A 17,244-nucleotide genomic window follows, 5' to 3' on the forward strand; every position below is an offset into this window, starting at 1 on the left:
GAAGGGAGAAGGAGGGAGAGGGATGATGGGAGAGGAGGGAGAGGGATGATGGGAAGGGAGAAGGAGGGAGAGGGATGATGGGAAGGGAGAGGAGGGAGAGGGATGATGGGAAGGGAGACGGAGGGAGAGGGATGATGGGAAGGGAGACGGAGGGAGAGGGATGATGGGAAGGGAGAAGGAGGGAGAGGGATGATGGGAAGGGAGAAGGAGGGAGAGGGATGATGGGAAGGGAGAGGAGGGAGAGGGATGATGGGAAGGAGGGAGAGGGATGATGGGAAGGGAGGGAGAGGGATGATGGGAAGGGAGGGAGAGGGATGATGGGAAGGGAGGGAGAGGAGGGAGAGGGATGATGGGAAGGGAGGGAGAGGGATGATGGGAAGGGAGGGAGAGGGATGATGGGAAGGGAGGGAGAAGGAGGGAGAGGGATGATGGGAAGGGAGAAGGAGGGAGAGGAATGATGGGAAGGGAGGGAGAAGGAGGGGGAGGGATGATGGGAAGGGAGAAGGAGAGAGAGGGATGATGGGAAGGGAGAAGGAGGGAGAGGGATGATGGGAAGGGAGAAGGAGGGAGAGGGATGATGGGAAGGGAGAAGGAGGGAGAGGGATGATGGGAAGGGAGAGGAGGGAGAGGGATGATGGGAAGGGAGAAGGAGGGAGAGGGATGATGGGAAGGGAGGGAGAGGGATGATGGGAAGGGAGGGAGAAGGAGGGAGAGGGATGATGGGAAGGGAGAAGGCGGGAGAGGGATGATGGGAAGGGAGAAGGAGGGAGAGGGATGATGGGAAGGGAGAAGGAGGGAGAGGGATGATGGGAAGGGAGAAGGAGGGAGAGGGATGATGGGAAGGGAGAAGGAGGGAGAGGGATGATGGGAAGGGAGAAGGAGGGAGAGGTATGATGGGAAGGGAGAAGGAGGGATGATGGGAAGGGAGAGGGATGATGGGAAGGAGAAGGAGGGAGAGGGATGATGGGAAGGGAGGGAGAGGGATGATGGGAAGGGAGGGAGAGGCGGGTGAGGGATGATGGGAAGGGAGGGAGAGGGATGATGGGAAGGGAAAAGGAGGGATGATGGGAAGGGAGGGAGAAGGAGGGAGAGGGATGATGGGAAGGGAGAAGGAGGGAGAGGGATGATGGGAAGGAAGGGAGAAGGAGGAAGAGGGATGATGGGAAGGGAGGGAGAAGGGGGAGAGGGATGATGGGAAGGGATGGAGAAGGAGGGAGAGGGATGATGGGAAGGGAGAAGGAGGGAGAGGGAAGATGGGAAGGGAGGGAGAAGGAGGGGAGGGATGATGGGAAGGGAGAAGGAGAAGGAGGGGGAGGGATGATGGGAAGGGAGAAGGAGAGAGAGGGATGATGGGAAGGGAGAAGGAGAGAGAGGGATGATGGGAAGGGAGAAGGAGAGAGAGGGATGATGGGAAGGGCGAAGGAGGGAGAGGGATGATGGGAAGGGAGAAGGAGGGAGAGGGATGATGGGAAGGGAGAAGGAGGGAGAGGGATGATGGGAAGGGAGAAGGAGGGATGATGGGAAGGGAGAGGGATGATGGGAAGGGAGAAGGAGGGAGAGGGATGATGGGAAGGGAGGGAGAGGGATGATGGGAAGGGAGGGAGAGGCGGGTGAGGGATGATGGGAAGGAGGGAGAGGGATGATGGGAAGGGAAAAGGAGGGATGATGGGAAGGGAGGGAGAAGGAGGGAGAGGGATGATGGGAAGGGAGAAGGAGGGAGAGGGATGATGGGAAGGGAGGGAGAAGGAGGAAGAGGGATGATGGGAAGGGAGGGAGAAGGGGGAGAGGGATGATGGGAAGGGAGGGAGAAGGAGGGAGAGGGATGATGGGAAGGGAGAAGGAGGGAGAGGGATGATGGGAAGGGAGGGAGAAGGAGGGGGAGCGATGATGGAAAGGGAGAAGGAGAAGGAGGGGGAGGGATGATGGGAAGGGAGAAGGAGGGGGAGGGATGATGGGAAGGGAGAAGGAGAGAGAGGGATGATGGGAAGGAGAAGGAGGGAGAGGGATGATGGGAAGGGAGAAGGAGGGAGAGGGATGATGGGAAGGGAGAAGGAGGGAGAGGGATGATGGGAAGGGAGAAGGAGGGAGAGGGATGATGGGAAGGGAGAAGGAGGGAGAGGGATGATGGGAAGGGAGGGAGAAGGAGGGAGAGGGATGATGGGAAGGGAGGGAGAAGGAGGGAGAGGGATGATGGGAAGGGAGAAGGAGGGAGAGGGATGATGGGAAGGGAGAGGAGGGAGAGGGATGATGGGAAGGGAGAAGGAGGGAGAGGGATGATGGGAAGGGAGAAGGAGGGAGAGGGATGATGGGAGGGAGAGGAGGGAGAGGGATGATGGGAAGGGAGAAGGAGGGAGAGGTATGATGGGAAGGGAGAAGGAGGGAGAGGGATGATGGGAAGGGAGAGGGATGATGGGAAGGGAGAGGAGGGAGTGGGATGATGGGAAGGGAGAAGGAGGGAGAGGGATGATGGGAAGGGAGAAGGAGGGAGAGGGATGATGGGAAGGGAGGGAGAGGGATGATGGGAAGGGAGGGAGAGGGATGATGGGAAGGGAGGGAGAGGGATGATGGGAAGGGAGAAGGAGGGAGAGAGATGATGGGAAGGGAGAAGGAGGGAGAGGGATGATGGGAAGGGAGAGGAGGGAGAGGGATGATGGGAAGGGAGAAGGAGGGAGAGGGATGATGGGAAGGGAGAAGGAGGGAGAGGGATGATGGGAAGGGAGAAGGAGGGAGAGGGATGATGGAAGGGAGAGGAGGGAGAGGGATGATGGGAAGGGAGAAGGAGGGAGAGGGATGATGGGAAGGGAGAAGGAGGGAGAGGGATGATGGGAAGGAAGAGGGATGATGGGAAGGGAGAGGTGGGAGAGGGATGATGGGAAGGGAGAAGGAGGGAGAGGGATGATGGGAAGGGAGAAGGAGGGAGAGGGATGATGGGAAGGGAGAAGGAGGGAGAGGTATGATGGGAAGGGAGAAGGAGGGATGATGGGAAGGGAGAGGGATGATGGGAAGGGAGAAGGAGGGAGAGGGATGATGGGAAGGGAGGGAGAGGGATGATGGGAAGGGAGGGAGAGGGATGATGGGAAGGGAGGGAGAGGGATGATGGGAAGGGAAAAGGAGGGATGATGGGAAGGGAGGGAGAAGGAGGGAGAGGGATGATGGGAAGGGAGAAGGAGGGAGAGGGATGATGGGAAGGGAGGGAGAAGGAGGAAGAGGGATGATGGGAAGGGAGGGAGAAGGGGGAGAGGGATGATGGGAAGGGAGGGAGAAGGAGGGAGAGGGATGATGGGAAGGGAGAAGGAGGGAGAGGGATGATGGGAAGGGAGGGAGAAGGAGGGGGAGGGATGATGGAAAGGGAGAAGGAGAAGGAGGGGGAGGGATGATGGAAAGGGAGAAGGAGGGGGAGGGATGATGGGAAGGGAGAAGGAGAGAGAGGGATGATGGGAAGGGAGAAGGAGAGAGAGGGATGATGGGAAGGAGAAGGAGGGAGAGGGATGATGGGAAGGGAGAAGGAGGGAGAGGGATGATGGGAAGGGAGAAGGAGGGAGAGGGATGATGGGAAGGGAGAAGGAGGGAGAGGGATGATGGGAAGGGAGGGAGAAGGAGGGAGAGGGATGATGGGAAGGGAGGGAGAAGGAGGGAGAGGGATGATGGGAAGGGAGAAGGAGGGAGAGGGATGATGGGAAGGGAGAGGAGGGAGAGGGATGATGGGAAGGGAGAAGGAGGGAGAGGGATGATGGGAAGGGGAGAAGGAGGGAGAGGGATGATGGGAGGGAGAGGAGGGAGAGGGATGATGGGAAGGGAGAAGGAGGGAGAGGTATGATGGGAAGGGAGAAGGAGGGAGAGGGATGATGGGAAGGGAGAGGGATGATGGGAAGGGAGAGGAGGGAGTGGGATGATGGGAAGGGAGAAGGAGGGAGAGGGATGATGGGAAGGGAGAAGGAGGGAGAGGGATGATGGGAAGGGAGGGAGAGGGATGATGGGAAGGGAGGGAGAGGGATGATGGGAAGGGAGGGAGAGGGATGATGGGAAGGAGGGAGAGGGATGATGGGAAGGGAGAAGGAGGGAGAGAGATGATGGGAAGGGAGAAGGAGGGAGAGGGATGATGGGAAGGGAGAGGAGGGAGAGGGATGATGGGAAGGGAGAAGGAGGGAGAGGGATGATGGGAAGGAGAAGGAGGGAGAGGGATGATGGGAAGGGAGAAGGAGGGAGAGGGATGATGGAAGGGAGAGGAGGGAGAGGGATGATGGGAAGGGAGAAGGAGGGAGAGGGATGATGGGAAGGGAGAAGGAGGGAGAGGGATGATGGGAAGGAAGAGGGATGATGGGAAGGGAGAGGTGGGAGAGGGATGATGGAAGGGAGAAGGAGGGAGAGTGATGATGGGAAGGGAGAAGGAGGGAGAGGGATGATGGGAAGGGAGAGGAGGGAGAGGTATGATGGGAAGGGAGAGGAGGGAGAGGTATGATGGGAAGGGAGAAGGAGGGAGAGGGATGATGGGAAGGGAGAGGGATGATGGGAAGGGAGAGGAGGGAGAGGGATGATGGGAAGGGAGAAGGAGGGAGAGGGATGATGGGAAGGGAGAAGGAGGGAGAAGGAGGGAGAGGGATTATGGGAAGGGAGGGAGAAGGAGGGGGAGGGATGATGGGAAGGGAGGGAGAAGGAGGGAGAGGGATGATGGGAAGGGAGAAGGAGGGAGAGGGATGATGGGAAGGGAGAGGAGGGAGAGGGATGATGGGAAGGGAGAAGGAGGGAGAGGGATGATGGGAAGGGAGGGAGAGGGATGATGGGAAGGGAGGGAGAGGGATGATGGGAAGGGAGGGAGAGGGATGATGGGAAGGGAGGGAGAGGGATGATGGGAAGGGAGGGAGAGGGATGATGGGAAGGGAGGGAGAGGGATGATGCTAAGGGAGAAGGAGGGAGAGAGATGATGGGAAGGGAGAAGGAGGGAGAGGGATGATGGGAAGAGAGAGGAGGGAGAGGGATGATGGGAAGGGAGAAGGAGGGAGAGGGATGATGGGAAGGGAGAAGGAGGGAGAGGGATGATGGGAAGGGAGAAGGAGGGAGAGGGATGATGGGAAGGGCAAAAGAGTAAAGGAAAGAGGTACGTCGAATGAGACGAAGATTGAGTGCGAACGCAGTAAGCAAGGAGGGGGACTGAGAGAGTGAGGGAGGAGGCCGATTGAGAGAGAACGCAGTAAGCAAGGAGGGGGACTGAGAGAGTGAGGGAGGAGGCCGATTGAGAGCGAACGCAGTAAGCAATGAGGGGGACTGAGAGAGCGAGGGAGGAGGCAGATTGAGAGAACGCGGTAAGCAACGAGGGGGACTGAGAGAGCGAGGGAGGAGGCAGATTGAGAGAGAACGCAGTAAGCAAGGAGGGGGACTGAGAGAGCGAGGGAGGCAGATTGAGAGAGAACGCAGTAAGCAAGGAGGGGGACAGAGAGCGAGGGAGGCAGATTGAGAGAGAACGCAGTAAGCAAGGAGGGGGACTGAGAGAGCGAGGGAGGAGGCAGATTGAGAGTGAACGCGGTAAGCAAGGAGGGGGACAGAGAGCGAGGGAGGAGGCCGATTGAGAGAACGCAGTAAGCAAGGAGGGGGACTAAGAGAGCGAGGGAGAAGGAGGAAAAAGAGGAGGAGTGAGGGTTTCCTGTCTTTTTCTCTGCAGCCTGTGGTGTACACAGTCTGTGCCACTGTGTGGATCACTATGCCCACTCTTAAAGCACGGGGTTAGTTACTCATGGCTGCAACGCGAACAAAGTCACACACACACACACACACACACACACACACACACACACACACACACACACACACTACAGGGCATCTGATTAAACAGCAGCATCTCTGCATCAGCTCATTAACCACTTTAGTTTCACTGTGTTTGACCAAAGCCCATAACCCATGTCTGGACGCTCGGAGATCTGTCGCTTGACACAGGCTTGTGCCCCAAATGGCACCCTATTCCCTACATCAAATCAAAGTTTATATGACACGTGCGCCGAATACAACAGGTGTAGACCTTACAGTGAAATGCTTACTTACAGGCCCTTAACCAACAGTGCAATTTTGTAGGTAAAAAATAGGTATTACATAGTGCACTACAGAGGGCTGTGGTCAAACGTAGTGCACTACGTAGGGAAAAGAGTGCAATTTGGGATGCGGCCACAACCAGGGCAGGGACGAGTATTGATCAACTGTAAATTTCGGTGTTCCTCAAGGTTCCGTTTTAGGACAACTATTGTTTTCACTATATATATTTTACCTCTTGGGGATGTCAATCGAAAACATAATGTTAACTTTCACTGCTATGCGGATGACACACAGCTGTACATTTCAATGAAACATGGTGAAGCCCCAAAATTGCCCTCGCTAGGAGCCTGTGTTTCAGATATAAGGAAGTGGATGGCTGCAAACGTTCTACTTTTAAACTCGGACAAAACAGAGATATGTTCTAGGTCCCAAGAAACAAAGAGATCGTCTGTTGAATCTGACAATTAATCTTAATGGTTGTACAGTCGTCTCAAATAAAACTGTGAAGGACCTCGGCGTTACTCTGGACCCTGATCTCTCTTTTGAAGAACATATCAAGAGTGTTTCAAGGACAGCTTTTTTCCATCTACGTAACATTGCAAAAATCAGAAACTCTGTCTCAGAATGGTAAGTTGGTGGTTGAAGATATCCCTCTAATGTTGTGGGGGCTGTGCTTTGGCAAAGTGGGTGGGGTTATATCCTTCCTGTTTGGCCCTGTCCGGGGGTGTCCTCGGATGGGGCCACAGTGTCTCCTGACCCCTCCTGTCTCAGCCTCAAGTATTTATGCTGCAGTAGTTTGCGTCGGGGGGCTAGGGTCAGTTTGTTATATCTGGAGTACTTCTCCTGTCCTTTTCGGTGTCCTGTGTGAATTTAAGTGTGCTCTCTCTAATTCTCTCTTTCTCTCTCTCGGAGGACCTGAGCCCTAGGACCATGCAGGACTACCTCACATGAGGACTCCTTGCTGTCCCCAGTCCACCTGGCCGTGCTGCTGCTCCAGTTTCAACTGTTCTGCCTTATTATTATTCGACCATGCTGGTCATTTATGAACATTTGAACATCTTGGCCATGTTCTGTTATAATCTCCACCCGGCACAGCCAGAAGAGGACTGGCCACCCCACATAGCCTGGTTCCTCTCTAGATTTAAGCCTTTCTAGGGAGTTTTTCCCTAGCCACCGTGCTTCTACACCTGCATTGCTTGCTGTCTGGGGTTTTAGGCTGGGTTTCTGTACAGCACTTTGAGATATCAGCTGATGTACGAAGGGCTATATAAATACATTTGATTTGATGTTCACTGCACATAGATAAATACGCTGTGCAGAACTCTCCTTTAGAAACTTCAATCACTATCTACTGAGCAGCTTCATCAGATACTTTCAATAACCTCTGTCATAAATGAACCACATCCCCATGATTATAATGGAGATTGCGGGGCCGTCTGTCTGCATAATCTGTGTGTACTGTGTAATGGCTAGACCTACATACCATGGTGACGGCGGCTCGTCCTTGCCACGCACAATCCTTCCTGGTTCTCGTCCAATGGATTGAGACACGGGCCGCAGTAGGATGTGCCAGGTTTGCAGAAGTGCCGCCCCTCGCGGGCACAGTCTATGTGGTCCGGGCACTTACCCCCAGCTAAATAGAAAGAGAGAGAGAATATAAAGAGACCGTTTAGACACCACACTCAGCATATACTGAATCCTGGTTTTCATGATTCGTACGGAACGTGTGAGAGGCATCATCCCCCAGGTGCCATGACAAAAGAAGCTGCTCGGAGTTGACAAGACGACATGTAGTCATGACAACCTACTGAATTAAAGACACGGAACAAACAAAAATACAGAACAACAAGTCAGGCTCCCTTGTTTCCTGAAATAAAAGATCCCAAAAAAACCTTCTCTCAAGTTTCGTGCACAAATTTGTTTACATACCTGTTCGTGAGCATTTCTCCTTTGTCTGGATAATCCATCCGCCGGACAGGTGTGGCATAACAAGAAGCTGATTAAACAGCATGATCATTACACAGGTGCACCTTGTGCTGGGAACATTGAAAGGCCACCCTAAAGGTTTTGTCACACAACACAATGCCACAGCTGTCTCAAGTTTTGAGGGAGTGTGCAATTGGCATGCTGACTGCAGGAATGTCCACCAGATAATTGAATGTTCATTTCTTTACCATAAGCCACCTCCAACGTCCTTTTAGAGAATTTGGCAGTACGTCCAACCAGCCTGAGAACCCAGACCACGTGTATGGCGGCGTGTGGGCGAGCGGTTTGCTGATGTCAACGTCACAGGAGGCTGCTGAGGGGAGGGCGGCTTTTAATAATGGCCGGAGCGGAGCAAATGGAACGGCATCAAACACATAGAAACCATGTTTCCTGAAGCTGAAAATGCCTCAGTTCTTACATGGCCTGCGCACTCACCAGACATGTCACCCATTGAGCATGTTTGGGATGCTCTGGATCGACATGTAAAACATGTAACAAAGCGTGTTTCAGTTCCCGCCAATATCCAGCAGCTTTGCACAGCCATTGAAGAGGAGTGGGACAACATTCCACATTCAACAGCCTGATCAAAACTACGGGAATGTGATGTGCCGCGCTGCATGAGGCAAATGGTGGTCACACCAGATACTGACTGGTTTTCTGATCCACGTCCCTACTTTTTTTTTAAGGTATCTGTGACCAACAGATGCATATCTGTATTTCCAGTCATGTGAAATCCATAGATTAGGGCCTGATTCATTAATTAATTTCCTTATATAAACTGTGACTTGTTGCATTTATATGTTTTGTTTAGTATACAATTTACAGGGATTTCTAATAGCAAAACACGACTTACTGAGCGTGCTGTTATTTCCATTGCCTCTGCACATAGAAAAAGCAGTCCTTCAATCCAGAAGTGTCATCTATGAAAATCAACGGAGGAATACACAACGTCACCTTCAGAGATTGTGAAGTACTGCTGACGTGAGAATTATACAGTATGACAGGTTGAATGACAGCCTGAGTGATTCTCCAATCTGTGACACACACACACACACACACACACACACACACACAAACACAAACAAAGTGGGTCACCAGGTGTTTTCTTGTTGCAGAGGCACACTAGGCTCTTTCCCGGAGGGATAATGACAATAATAATGATTAACCACACGCCTATCTGGGTTAAAGAGGCAGAGTTGTACAGAGTGGGACAGTAACCTTGGGCAGGTCAGAGGACATAGTACAGGAGGAGGATATTCATAGAAACTCATGCCCCCTAGGCTGCTGCAGAGCTAGAGCATGTCGCCATAACGACCTCCATGGCAACCAGAAGCTGTTGCAAAACTACATGGTGGATGGATTATCTTGGTAATGGAGAAATGCTCACAAACAGGGATGTAAAATAGAAATGTGCACAACATTTAGGAGAAATAAGCTTTTTGGAACATTTCTGGGATCTTTTATTTCAGCTCATGAAACATGTTCCGTATAAGACAGACATAGTTACAGGCACTCAACGTTTGACAAGGGAGACAAGGCTAAAAATGACAAGGAAGTGAATTCAGACAAGTGAAAGAACTTGTTCCTGCATAGTGGTGGAGCTGGGTTAGACTGCAAACAGGTGTGACCAGAGACTGTTCCTCTCTCTATCGCTCTGCTACGCACTGGTAACTTTCCTACTGTACATGCATTTCCTCTCTCTCCCTCTAGGGGATGTGTGTCTGAGTGTCGTCTGAAAGGTTGGATGTGTGATCATGCTTGTGTTTGCCTGTTGGCGTGTGTGCACCTGCCTGTGTCACAAGACCCATTCAAAACATAGGGCGAGGTACTCAAGACAAACAAAGGTGATAACTTATGGTATCACACAAAAAAGGACCACACACACAGATTGTCTATTGTCAATCACACACATTTCCTCACCCTCTTATAGGCATCTTGTCTCAAAAGTCATAAAGTCTCTGAAATGTATTCTTTATTGTTTCCATAATGAAATGTTGTCTCCCCTGTTCTCACTGATCCTGCCAAATGACTCAGTATCACAACAGCCTTTGGATGCACACGTGCCTCCTCCATCCCTCCATCCTGGATTAAATTCATATTCTCCTCCTCCATCCCTCCATCCTGGATTAAATTCATAACCTCCTCCTCCATCCCTCCATCCTGGATTAAATTCATAACCTCCTCCTCCATCCCTCCATCCTGGATTAAATTCATAACCTCCTCCTCCATCCCTCCATCCTGGATTAAATTCATAACCTCCTCCTCCATCCCTCTCTTTGTAATCTGTGGTATTTTTGCATCTCCCTAATGTTCCTCTCCTCTGATCCTTCCACATCCCATCTACCAAACTCCCTACTGTAGACGATCATGTCTAGGTGGTGTGTATGTGAGATGTCTGTGTGTGATAGAATTTGAGTGTGTGCAATTGCCCTCGAGGGACAGAGAGTGAGAGAGAAAGATAAATATAATTTTATATATCTGCTCATGTGATCGTATTAGTCTGAGTTTGTATGTGATGTTGTGTGTTAGTGTGTGCGTGTGAGAGAGTCTGAGTATGTGTTTATGTCAATCTGATTATTAAGAGTACGTGTGTATGAAATAATTGGCCTTCTCTCAAGGAGTGCCCCAACGCACCACCCATCTCCAGCCTGCCTGCCAGCCAGCCAGCCCTTCTCAGTGTCCTGTCCTGAAGGTGACCGTGCTTATGTTACCCAGGACAAGATGGCCTCAAGCACTGCTCACTGCTGCCACATGTGATGTGGCTTCTGGCTACAGCTCCCCCAGTTGTCCTGCCCAATGGAGTCAGCGAGTCTGTCACATTGACGCCACCTACATGTTGATCCTCATAAGTCAATACACTTCAGGAAGCCACGTATCCTTCAGGAAGCCACGTATCCTGCCCTTTGAAGTCTCTAATCCCTCCATTTAATTATGTTTGTCCACCTCTCTCCATCCATGGGTCCTTTCATCAAATTGTGCCAGATAATTTGTCTTCTCAGGCTATTTGATCGAACAAATCTCTAGATCAAGGAAGAGCAAAGAGCCAAGACGACCCAGATAAGGTGTCACACAATAGGACCCAGATAAGGTGTCACACAATAGGACCCAGATAAGGTGTCACACAATAGGACCCAGATAAGGTGTCACACAATAGGACCCAGATAAGGTGTCACACAATAGGACCCAGATAAGGTGTCACACAATAGGACCCAGATAAGGTTTCACACAATAGGACCCAGATAAGGTGTCACACAATAGGACCCAGATAAGGTGTCACACAATAGGACCCAGATAAGGTTTCACACAATAGGACCCAGATCACAGAACAACAATGCAGTGAGTCTTCAGACAAGAAACTATTTCCTTAATCAAATGACACACCCATTTCCCTCTACCGCTCCTTATCGCATCTTTCTGTCTGGCTTGGTTTAGGTCATTATGGTTAGAAAATCATAGTTTCACTTAGAATAGATATGGTACCAAATACAGTTGAAGTCGGAAGTTTACATACACTTAGGTTGGAGTCATTAAAACCCGTTTTTCAACCACTCCACAAATTTCTTGTTAACAAACTATAGTTTTGGCAAGTCGGTTAGGACATTGCTTTGTGCATGTCACATTTTTCCAACAATTGTTTACAGACAGATTAATTCACTGTAAATATACAGTGAGTTCGAAAAGTATTGGGACACTGAGATTCTTTGGTTTGTTCTGTCTCTGTACTCCAGAACTTTGGATTGGAAATGATACAATGACTATGGCATTAAAGTGCACACTAACAGCTTCAATTTGAGGGCATTTGTGCGTCTGTAACTTTCTCACTCATCGTTATTCACGTTTCATTCAGGAATTCATCCATAATCATGGTAGCATCCATAATGTAGAAGTGTTTAAAAACATATTATTATGTACAACAAAAGTGACTCCAAAATGACAATACAATGATTTACCATTCATTTCTATTGGGCCCAAAATAACCTGAAACACAACCACGCTTGATGTAGTCATTGCGTGCTAGGAGTATGGGACCAAATACTTTACTTTTCACTACTTTAATACACATGTAAATGAATTTGTCCTAATGCATTTGGTCCCCTAAAATAGGGTTGACTATGTATATAAAGTGCTGTAATTTCTAAACGGTTCAGCCGATATGGATGAAAATACCTTCAAATTAAAGCTGACAGTCCTGCACTTTAACCTCATAGTCGTTGTATTATTTCAAATCCAACGTGATGGATTACAGAGCCAAAACAACAACAACAATAATTATTCAATGTCCCAATACTTTGGAGCTCACTGTATCTAAATTCATGGTTGGAATCATATTATCTGTTCTATCTCTACGTTATGAGGTATAACATATCTGTTCTATCTCTACGTTATGAGGTATAACATATTATCTGTTCTATCTCTACGTTATGAGGTATAACATATCTGTTCTATCTCTACGTTATGAGGTATAACATATCTGTTCTATCTCTACGTTATGAGGTATAACATATCTGTTCTATCTCTACGTTATGAGGTATAACATATCTGTTCTATCTCTCTACGTTATGAGGTATAACATATTATCTGTTCTATCTCTCTACGTTATGAGGTATAACATATTATCTGTTCTATCTCTACGTTATGAGGTATAACATATTATCTGTTCTATCTCTACGTTATGAGGTATAACATATTATCTGTTCTATCTCTACGTTATGAGGTATAACATAATATCTGTTCTATCTCTACGTTATGAGGTATAACATATCTGTTCTATCTCTACGTTATGAGGTATAACATATTATCTGTTCTATCTCTACGTTATGAGGTATAACATATTATCTGTTCTATCTCTACGTTATGAGGTATAACATATCTGTTCTATCTCTCTACGTTATGAGGTATAACATATCTGTTCTATCTCTACGTTATGAGGTATAACATATCTGTTCTATCTCTACGTTATGAGGTATAACATATCTGTTCTATCTCTACGTTATGAGGTATAACATATTATCTGTTCTATCTCTACGTTATGAGGTATAACATATTATCTGTTCTATCTCTACGTTATGAGGTATAACATATTATCTGTTCTATCTCTGTACATTATGTGTAACGTCGTTCTTCGTTTGTAGAAAGAGAGGACCGAAATGCAGCGTGGTGGTTACTCATGTTCTTTAATGAATGAAATAGCGATACATGAAATAACTGATAAATACAAAACAACAAACGGAACGAAACCTAATTACAGCCTATCTGGTGAAACTACACAAAGACAGGAACAATCACCCACGAAATACACAGCGAACTCAGGCTACCTAAATACGGTTCCCAATCAGAGACAACGAGAATCACCTGACTCTGATTGAGAACCGCCTCAGGCAGCCAAGCCTATACAACACCCCTAATCAGCCGCGATCCCAAATACTACAAACCCCAATACGAAAATACAATAACATAAACCCCTGTCACACCCTGGCCTGAACAAATATATAACAAAAACACAAAACACTATGACCAAGGCGTGACATTATGAGGTATAACATATCTGTTCTATCTCTACGTTATGAGGTATAACATATCATCTGTTCTATCTCTCTACGTTATGAGGTATAACATATCATCTGTTCTATCTCTACGTTATGAGGTATAACATATCTGTTCTATCTCTACGTTATGAGGTATAACATATTATCTGTTCTATCTCTCTACGTTATGAGGTATAACATATCTGTTCTATCTCTACGTTATGAGGTATAACATATCATCTGTTCTATCTCTACGTTATGAGGTATAACATATCATCTGTTCTATCTCTCTACGTTATGAGGTATAACATATCTGTTCTATCTCTCTACGTTATGAGGTATAACATATCTGTTCTATCTCTCTACGTTATGAGGTATAACATATCTGTTCTATCTCTCTACGTTATGAGGTATAACATATCTGTTCTATCTCTACGTTATGAGGTATAACATATTATCTGTTCTATCTCTACGTTATGAGGTATAACATAATATCTGTTCTATCTCTCTACGTTATGAGGTATAACATATCTGTTCTATCTCTACGTTATGAGGTATAACATATTATCTGTTCTATCTCTACGTTATGAGGTATAACATATCTGTTCTATCTCTACGTTATGAGGTATAACATATCATCTGTTCTATCTCTACGTTATGAGGTATAACATAATATCTGTTCTATCTCTACGTTATGAGGTATAACATATCTGTTCTATCTCTCTACGTTATGAGGTATAACATATCATCTGTTCTATCTCTACGTTATGAGGTATAACATATTATCTGTTCTATCTCTACGTTATGAGGTATAACATATCTGTTCTATCTCTCTACGTTATGAGGTATAACATATCTGTTCTATCTCTACGTTATGAGGTATAACATATCTGTTCTATCTCTCTACGTTATGAGGTATAACATATCATCTGTTCTATCTCTACGTTATGAGGTATAACATATTATCTGTTCTATCTCTACGTTATGAGGTATAACATATCTGTTCTATCTCTACGTTATGAGGTATAACATAATATCTGTTCTATCTCTACGTTATGAGGTATAACATATTATCTGTTCTATCTCTCTACGTTATGAGGTATAACATATAATCTGTTCTATCTCTGTACGTTATGAGGTATAACATAATATCTGTTCTATCTCTACGTTATGAGGTATAACATATCTGTTCTATCTCTCTACGTTATGAGGTATAACATATTATCTGTTCTATCTCTGTACGTTATGAGGTATAACATATTATCTGTTCTATCTCTGTACGTTATGAGGTATAACATAGTTCACATGCAGCAGTGCAGGCTGTTTTCCCATAATGTGGGAAGTTAATGTTGCACAGACAATTGCAGCCCCAGGGACTGTGACCTTTACACTTAACACATATATAGTGAGTGCACCCCTCACATTTTTGTAAATATTTGAGTTTATCTTTTCATGTGACAACACTGAAGAAATGACACTTTGCTACAATGTAAAGTAGTATAACAGTGCAAATTTGCTGTCCCCTCAAAACAACTCAACACACAGCCATTAATGTCTAAACCGCTGGCAACAAAAGTGAGTACACACCTAAGTGAAAATGTCCAAATTGGGCCCAAAGTGTCAATATTTTGTGTGGCCACCATCATTTTCCAGCACTGCCTTAACCCTCTTGGGCATGGAGTTCACCAGAGCTTCACAGGTTGCCACTGGAGTCCTCTTCCACTCCTCCATGACGACATCACGGAGCTGGTGGATGTTAGAGACCTTGCACTCCTCCACCTTCCGTTTGAGGATGCCCCACAGATGCTCAATAGGGTTTAGGTCTGGAGACATGCTTGGTCAGTCCATCACCTTTATCCTCAGCTTCTTTAGCAAGGCAGTGGTCGTCTTGGAGGTGTGTTTGGGGTCGTTATCATGTTGGAATACTGCCCTGCGGCCCAGTCTCCGAAGGGAGGGGATCATGCTCTGCTTCAGTATGTCACAGTACATGTTGGCATTCATGGTTCCCTCAATGAACTGTAGCTCCCCAGTGCCGGCAGCACTCATGCAGCCCCAGACTTGTCTTTGTACTCCTCACCTAGTTGCCGCCACACACGCTTGACACCATCTGAACCAAATAAGTGTATCTTGGTCTCATCAGACCACAGGACATGGTTCCAGTAATCCATGTCCTTAGTCTGCTTGTCTTCAGCAAACTGTTTGCAGGCTTTCTTGTGCATCATCTTTAGAAGAGGCTTCCTTCTGGGACGACAGCCATGCAGACCAATTTGATGCAGTGTACGGCTTATGGTCTGAGCACTGACAGGCGGACCCCCCACCCCTTCAACCTCTGCAGCAATGCTGGCAGCACTCATATGTCTATTTCCCAAAGACAACCTCTGGATATGACGCTGAGCACGTGCACTCAACTTCTTTGGTCGACCATGGCGAGGCCTGTTCTGAGTGGAACCTTTCCAGTTAAACCGTTGTATGGTCTTGGCCACCGTGCTGCAGCTCAGTTTCAGGGTCTTGGCCACCGTGCTGCAGCTCAGTTTCAGGGTCTTGGCCACCGTGCTGCAGCTCAGTTTCAGGGTCTTGGCCACCGTGCTGCAGCTCAGTTTCAGGGTCTTGGCCACCGTGCTGCAGCTCAGTTTCAGGGTCTTGGCCACCGTGCTGCAGCTCAGTGTCAGGGTCTTGGTAATCTTCTTATAGCCCAGACCATCTTTATGTAGAGCAACAATGATTTTTTTCAGATCCTCAGAGAGTTCTTTGCCATGAGGTGCCATGTTGAACTTCCAGTGACCAGTCAGTATGAGGGAGTGTGAGAGCGATGACACCAAATTTAACACACCTGCTCCCCATTCACACCTGAGACCTTGTAACACTAACGAGTCACATGACACCGGGGAGGGAAAATTGCTAATTGGGCCCTGTTACGTTCCCCAGTTTATGTATTGTAGTTTGTATATTTGCATGTGTTTATTTCAGGAAATGGCTTCCTGAAATCCCTCAAGCAACTGATTGGTCGCTTAACTCCCATGGCTAAGTGGAGAGCTGACCCCCCCCCTCACGTTCAAGACGCAGCTGTCTCCACCCTCTCACCTTTACCCATTCCTTCTGACGCTATATAAAAGCCAGTGTTTTGTTCAGGAGAGAGATCTTTTTGTAGAGATATTTGCTGGGAGGTCATTGCAGAGATTTTGCTAGAGGTTGATTTTGCTGAGAGTTGGTATGTTTTGTGAGTTTGTTGCTCAGATAGAGCTTATTTGATGTCCTTTGTTTCTTAGTTTGTTTGTGAAATTGTTTAATATTCTGTTTCATTTGTTCCCAGGGGAGAAGGGGAAGGCACCTAGGGAGTGCTTAGGCAAGAGGCCCGCGGGCATACATATACCCGTAGCATATTCGCTGTCTAGGCACACTAGGTAAGACCTGGGCGGACCACCCCCTGTATTTTGGTTAGGCACCAGGTGGTGCTAAATTAGGTAAGTAGTGGGTAGGCAGGTAAGATAGGAGAGGGGGGGGCTTTGAGATTTACTTTCTTTGCTTTGGTTCCGTCCAGCCCCTTTTCCCCATATTACCGTGTAAAGGAATAAAGTCCTTGTAAAACGGTACCACATTCTGCTTGTTGTCATTTTTACTCGCACCTACAGTCCATACCTTTTTCGCTTCACAGAGTTTAGTTGTAGCAGGGTGTTGCGTTCCCTCTTCATAGAGGCGTGCGTAACAGGCCCAA

The 17,244-nt window shown here is 47.8% G+C and overlaps 1 protein-coding gene across 1 annotated transcript in view; it reads right to left on the bottom strand.

Annotated features, from left to right (window-relative positions):
- The window catches only part of LOC115147140 (neural proliferation differentiation and control protein 1-like), a 59,563-nt gene that overhangs the window by 19,623 nt on the left and 22,696 nt on the right, over positions 1-17,244 (bottom strand). The window contains exon 2 of the mRNA XM_029689175.2: positions 7,505-7,654. Coding sequence (XP_029545035.1) covers positions 7,505-7,654 — 150 coding nt within the window. The remainder of the gene's footprint in view (positions 1-7,504; positions 7,655-17,244) is intronic.

The sequence above is a fragment of the Oncorhynchus nerka genome, linkage group LG19 (assembly GCF_034236695.1).
Source record: "Oncorhynchus nerka isolate Pitt River linkage group LG19, Oner_Uvic_2.0, whole genome shotgun sequence".
NCBI classification, from domain to species: domain Eukaryota; kingdom Metazoa; phylum Chordata; class Actinopteri; order Salmoniformes; family Salmonidae; genus Oncorhynchus; species Oncorhynchus nerka.